General features: G+C 48.6%; 1 protein-coding gene across 1 annotated transcript; it reads left to right on the top strand.

Moving 5' to 3' along the window:
- Positions 1–507: 507 nt before the first annotated feature.
- LOC118401854 (protocadherin-8-like) lies at positions 508–4693 on the top strand. The gene is made up of 3 exons (XM_035799481.2): positions 508–3128; positions 3452–3686; positions 3831–4693. Exons 1-3 carry the CDS (start codon positions 720–722, stop codon positions 4196–4198), a joined length of 3012 nt encoding a protein of 1003 aa, XP_035655374.1. The 5' UTR covers positions 508–719; the 3' UTR covers positions 4199–4693.
- Positions 4694–6838: the final 2145 nt, after the last annotated feature.

Genomic DNA, 6838 nt, shown 5'->3' with positions numbered 1-6838 from the left:
GAGAAGGGATGGATAGGTTTCTGTTCAGAGCTTCCCAACCAAACCTATCAATATTCTGATGATGCATCGATAGCCCAATGATCCAATACGTTTTCAGCTGTCATAGAGGAGACAGCAATAGAAGAGGTTCTATAGCATATGTCCATAATGACGAAGGTTTTTCTTTTTAGGCTACTGTAGGCTAGCTACTGTCTGTTACCCGAGTGCTTTGTCCTCTAGCTCAGGGGCACTGCGCATCTTGTCTGTTCTCCACGTGTATTTGTGCGCAGACTCATTTAACAGACCAACCAACATAAACAAGCAACGGAAACATTTTAAATCAAGCCAAACGTTTAGCCCACCTATCTGTGCCAAGTTTCTCCACACAGTCCAGGAATCTCTAAGCAGGTTTAGGGGTCTTTTAGAAGTGCCCTTTCCGTTTTCAATGCGTGGATTGGTCACAGTGAAGCTCATTTGCATGCGCCGCCCATATAAATCATCCCACTGCAGCCCTCTCGCGCTGGGAGAGCAAACCTCAGAGAGTGCAAAGCAGAGAGCGCGAGAGAAAGAGAGTGAGCGCGTACTAAAACTAAGGGATTATTATCGCAGCATCCTAATAAGAAAACTGGCTTGCCCAACGAGAGAGGGCGAAATTCAACTTGAAAAGTGCTTTTGTTTTAATAAATAGTTGAGTTAAGTGCAGCCAGTTCAGTGGGTTTTAGTTGTGTTAAATCGGCAGAATGTGTATGAGAGGGTGGAACTGGTGGGTGCTGGTGGGCATCCCACTGGCTGTCCTGCCCACTCTCACGCAGGGAAAGACAGTGAAGTACGAGACATTTGAGGAAGATGCCCCGGCAACTGTCATTGGAAACTTGGCCAAGGACATTTCATCCAGCCCCTCCTCCGGCTCCAAGACAAATTTCAGGATGATGAAACAATTCAACTCGTCTTTTATCCGTTTGAGGGAGAGCGACGGACAGCTGACTATCGGAGAGAGAATTGACAGAGAGAGAATCTGTAAACACACCCTTCACTGCCTCGTCGCCTTTGATGTGGTAAGCTTTTCCAAAGAGCAGTTCAAACTCATCCACGTCGAGGTAGAGGTCAAGGACATCAACGACAATTCCCCCGAGTTTCCACGGAAAGAGTCGAGTCTGGAGATCTCTGAAAACACAGCGGTGGGCACGCGGATCCCGTTAGACTTCGCGGTGGATGAAGATGTGGGGGTGAATTACATTCAGAGCTACCAGATCTCCGTTAACAGTCACTTCACCATAGACGTGCTCAGCAGAGCCGACGGGGTTAAATATGCGGAGCTCGTGCTCATGAAAGAGCTGGACCGTGAGACACAGGCTTCCTATGCGCTCCAGCTGGTTGCTATGGACGGCGGCAACCCGTCCCGCACGGGATCCACGCGCATCAACATCAAGGTGAAAGACTACAATGACAACAGTCCCTTGTTCGACAGGAGCAGTTTTACAGTGGACCTCCCTGAGGATGCACCAGTAGGGTTTCTCTTACTGGACCTGAACGCAGAAGACCCAGATGAGGGGCTGAATGGGGAGGTGGTGTATGGTTTTGGTCACCAGGTGCCATCCGAGATAAGACAACTTTTCAGAGTAGACCGCAAAACGGGAAGGCTCACCCTCGAGAGCCCCATTGACTTTGAGAGCAAGAAAACGTACGAATTCAATGTCCAGGCGGCTGACCTGGGTCTGAACCCAAGCCCGGCCATCTGTAAGATAGTGGTGCGGGTCCAGGACGTTAACGACAACGCTCCAGAGATCTCCATCACTCCTATGACGTCCATCACGGCGGGAATCGCCTATATCACGGAGGCTGCATCGCGCGAGAGTTTTGTAGCGCTGGTCAGCACCTCTGACATGGACTCTGGAGCTAACGGACAGGTGCACTGTACGCTCTATGGCCACGACCACTTCAGGCTGCAGCAGGCGTACGAGGACAGCTTCATGATAGTGAGTACGAGCCCGTTGGACCGGGAGAAGATCCCTGAGTATAATCTAACAGTGGTGGCAGAGGACTTGGGCTCCCCACCGTTCAGAACCATCACCCAGTACACCATCCGGTTGATGGACGAGAATGACAATGCCCCTGTGTTCAGTAAATCGGCGTATGAAGTGGCTGTGGTGGAGAATAACACCCCGGGGGCCTACATCACCACGGTGGTCGCCAGGGACATGGACTTGGGACACAACGGGAAGGTGATCTACAAGCTCGCTGACACGTACATCATGGGCTCCCCGGTGTCTACGTTTGTCTCACTGGACCCCGCGAGCGGCTCCATTTACGCACTCAGGAGCTTCAACTACGAAGTCATGAAACAGCTCGAACTCTGCATCACAGCCAGCGACGGTGGGTCCCCACCCCTCACCGGAACCGCAAGCATTCATGTCAGGATAGTGGACCAGAATGACAACTCACCTGTCATCAACCAGCCCGCACTAAATAATGGGTCCTCTGAGATTCTGCTGCCCCGGGACGCACCCTCAGGCTACGTCATCACCCGGGTGGAGGCGCGAGATGCTGATGAGGGCGTGAACGCAGAGCTGTCCTATAGACTGGCATCTGGAGAGGGTTCCGTGTTCTCCGTTAACAAGGCCACCGGAGAGGTCTACCTCAACCGCGAGCTCAGCCACGACGTGGACGAGACCCTGCGCATGACCGTCACTGTGAGTGACAATGGGAGACCTGCGCTCACTGCCACCGCCACGCTTCATTTCCTCATCATTGTGGGCGCCCCGCCGAATGACAGGACGGTGTACTGGGCAGGCAGCGGGGAGCACGCACAGTGGGACCTGTCAGTGGTGATTATCATCGTCCTCGCGGGGAGCTGCACACTCCTGCTGTTAGCCATCATCCTCATCGCCACCACCTGCAGCCGGCGGAAACGGGACAAGACTGGAGATGACACCGACTCGTACGGGGAGAAGGAGACTCTGGAAAGGGGCAAGAACATCAGCGACAATCCACTGCTGCCTCTCCATGGAACCGTGGGAGGGTTTGAAGCTCACACCTTCTCTAGCCAGCCCGGGTTTACTGGGGGACACACTGGCAGCAGCGACCTGTGCTCCACCTCTGAGGATGGGAGAGAGGCACCATGCGTCTACGAACCGGACAGTAAACCCAAGGTGAGATGCTGTTTTTAATCTAGGCCTACTACCACCCTTTGTCTGTTTCTCTCTCTCTCTCTTTGTCTCCCTCTCTCTCTTTGTCTCTCTCTCTCTCTTTGTCTCTCTCTCTCTCTTTGTCTCTCTCTCTCTCTTTGTCTCTCTCTCTCTCTTTGTCTCTCTCTCTCTCTTTGTCTCTCTCTCTTCTCTCTCTCTCTCTCTCTCTCTCTCTCTCTCTCTCTCTCTCTCTCTCTCTCTGTGCTCTCAGCCACATACAGTGCTATTGTATTGTGTTGCTGTCCATGGTGCTGAACTATGTGTGTGTTTCTCTCTCTGCTCCACAGGGCTACTCCACTCTGCCCGGCTACGGTAACAACTACAATAATGGTAAAGAGGCAGTCAGACCAATCACAATCTGGAAGGGCAACTCCTACACCACCATCTCCGCGAGAGACCCCGCGTTCAGCGGGAAGGACAGTGGGAAAGGCGACAGTGACTTTAACGACAGTGACAGTGACATCAGTGGCACCGACCTGAAGAAGGAGGTGGTACTGGTACACCCCATGGGCTGTCACAGTGGTAAGAGACACTTATATTTCTTTATCATCATAACCATTATATTAATTTGAATGAAATCGGTGTGTATGGAATTTTGCTTTTGTTGTTGGTCGCACAAGTAGCCTAACCTCTTCCCTTCCCTTCCCTCCTCTCTCTCTTTCTCAGGTCTATGGGCATGTACCAGTGAGTGTAAGGTTCTGGGCCACTCTGACCGCTGCTGGAGCCCCTCGGCTGTCCGTGCTCACATTGGTCCCTCACTCGTTCCCACCCCCACCAGCCAGACTGTCTCCTCCTTCAACAGCTTTTCCAAGACTGCCTCGCTGCCCCGGGACTCGCTCCGGAGGGATAACTATTACCAGGCGCACATCCCCAAAACAACAGGCCTGCAGAGCGTGTATGAGAAGGTACTACATAAGGAATATGACTATGTCCTGGTCACTCCTCCCAGACCCTTGAGAGTTCAGGAGATTAGTGACATCACTATCCCAGTCTATAGTCCCACCACGACACGGTGTCCCAGCAATGAAGTCTAAAAAAGAACTTAGTTCACAGCATTCCAAAAAACGGTTTAATTGATAAAACCATGTCAATGAGAATCACATGTTGCTTACAAATGTATGAGATTATTGTGGGAAGAATATGTAAATTAGTTTATATATCCAAAATAATATTTGTGTATTTTGCATTTTTAAGTGTTTCATTGTAAAAGTCACATTTGGAGTTTATATCCAGTCACTTTAAAGACTTTGTTGGACATACTGTGTAATTTATGCAAGGATTTGTATATAAAGAGTTTATTTTTTATAAAAATCATAATTAAAAATCGAAGATGTGTACATATTAATTGTAATTATACTCGATTCTAAGGCATGACTTCTATTTAAATGGCCCAGAAACCACGGTTTTAGGCTGGAGACCCAACGTACAAGTTGATAATTATGTATGAATTCATTTGAATGCAATAATGTAATAATTGTTTAGATTTTGTATCACGATATTCGAAAGAAAATAAACATTGAAATACTGTTTTGCAACCTTAGTAATCTTTTCCTACATTGCTTCTGTTCACTCCTGCATTCGCCTATTTGTGCAAGTCATGCTGCTCTTGGTTTTAGAGGAATAAGGGAGCTAAATAAAAAGGGTTTCTATATTATTAAATAGAGGCATAATCCTTCGTCAAGGCATTATGCCCCTTCTGACAATGAAATTCATTGCCCTCATCTATTCTGCAATTTGCAGACGAGAGGTGTCGCTATTGTAAAAGCTGTGCGCTCAGTAGTTGTCATTCAGTGACAGGACAGTTTAGGTGTGAGGGATGAAATAACACCTAAAAGTGAATACAAAATACGAAACCCGCCTACTCGTCTCATCCACATTTGATTGAAGATTGACTTTGACTACTGACAACAAAACGATATGGCTGGCTAGCCAATGTGCTCGCTAGAGGCAAAAAGTTGTAACCAAACAAGCTAATCAATCAGATTAAATTTAACGTAATCCTCTGCACATATTATAGTCTCCAGGAGTTACTTTCTCTGTCAAATAGAGTCTGTGGACCACATCAAGGCGTAGAATCACAATCAGTTGCGCACACATACTCAATCAAAATGCACGTTGCCAAATGCGCGCCGATGCGTAAAAGGGCCCTGGTACATGTGGATAGGGAACTGTTTACGCATGGATTGACTATCGCCTATAACCACATGGTGTAATGAATATGTTAGGTAATTAAACATGTAAGGATGGATCAATCAGTGCACATAAGCATTCCGGGGGGGATTTGTTCCCATGGATCTTGCCTTAGTGGCAGAAATATGGTATCATCAGCTTGAGACAAGATGACACATTCCACAGGATCCACCGCTGAATTTAGGCAACTTTAGAACTGAGAAAGAGAGAGAGAGACAGAGAGAGAGAGTGACAGAGAGAGAGAGTGACAGAGAGAGAGAGTGACAGAGAGAGACAGAGAGAGAGAGTGACAGAGAGAGAGAGTGACAGAGAGAGAGAGTGACAGAGAGAGAGAGTGACAGAGAGAGAGAGAGACAGAGAGAGAGAGACAGAGAGAGAGAGTGACAGAGAGAGAGAGTGACAGAGAGAGAGAGTGACAGAGAGAGAGACAGAGAGAGAGAGTGACAGAGAGAGAGAGACAGAGAGAGAGAGAGAGAGAGAGAGAGAGACAGAGAGAGAGTGACAGAGAGAGAGAGACAGAGAGAGAGAGTGACAGAGAGAGAGAGACAGAGAGAGAGAGACAGAGAGAGAGAGTGACAGAGAGAGAGAGTGACAGAGAGAGAGAGAGACAGAGAGAGAGAGTGACAGAGAGAGAGAGTGACAGAGAGAGAGAGAGAGACAGAGAGAGAGAGACAGAGAGAGAGAGTGACAGAGAGAGAGAGAGACAGAGAGAGAGACAGAGAGAGAGAGACAGAGAGAGAGACAGAGAGAGAGAGTGACAGAGAGAGAGAGTGACAGAGAGAGAGAGTGACAGAGAGAGAGAGTGACAGAGAGAGAGAGTGACAGAGAGAGAGACAGAGAGAGAGAGTGACAGAGAGAGAGAGTGACAGAGAGAGAGAGAGACAGAGAGAGAGAGACAGAGAGAGAGAGTGACTACTGTAAGAGCAGCTCAGGTATCCCATCTGACTGAACATATGTTCTAGGGTGCCTTTAGATCCGCTGTGCACGTTCACGTTTGTGTTCCACTTACAGAACAAGGCGCGTTCCCGTCTGGATTAGGACTAGAGAAATAGTGCATCATGTGTGCCTGTCAAATGTAAATACACACATTATGACAAATGATTTCTAAGATTTTGTAGTCCTACACTGCCTGTATGTGAGTGCCTCTGCCAAGAGATCTGGACATGTTTTACACAGAAGTTAATGAATGCACTTGCCCTGTGGTTGGTTCAAGACCCGAACAGGCTGTTCTTCCTCAGTCTACTCGAAGCCTTAACACCGTCCTACTCTGCATTCCTTATGGAACCCCTGTTGTGAGGCCAACAGAGTGACAGAATTTGAAAACGCATACCGTCCACCATGTCGTTTCCCAGGCCGGTAATATAACACGCCTCTCGCATGAATGGGCAGTTTTGTGTTCCCCCTGCCCTGTCCCAGAGAGAACAAGAGAGAAGAGAGAGGAGAGAGAGAGACCTTTGCTCAGGCTCTCGGACCCATTCGCAGCC

This window comes from Oncorhynchus keta, chromosome 23 (genome assembly GCF_023373465.1).
Source record: "Oncorhynchus keta strain PuntledgeMale-10-30-2019 chromosome 23, Oket_V2, whole genome shotgun sequence".
NCBI classification, from domain to species: Eukaryota; Metazoa; Chordata; class Actinopteri; order Salmoniformes; family Salmonidae; genus Oncorhynchus; species Oncorhynchus keta.
The sequence above is the reverse complement of the archived record's forward strand: the minus strand, read 5'-3'. Positions and strand labels throughout refer to the sequence as shown.

Excerpts from the sequence above, each read along its gene's own strand:
- LOC118401854 (XM_035799481.2), top strand. The coding sequence starts at position 720 with ATGTGTATGAGAGGGTGGAACTGGTGGGTGCTGGTGGGCATCCCACTG. Across the intron at positions 3,129-3,451 it reads AACCGGACAGTAAACCCAAG|GGCTACTCCACTCTGCCCGG; the intron begins GTGAGATGCTGT and ends TCTGCTCCACAG. Across the intron at positions 3,687-3,830 it reads CCCCATGGGCTGTCACAGTG|GTCTATGGGCATGTACCAGT; the intron begins GTAAGAGACACT and ends TCTCTTTCTCAG.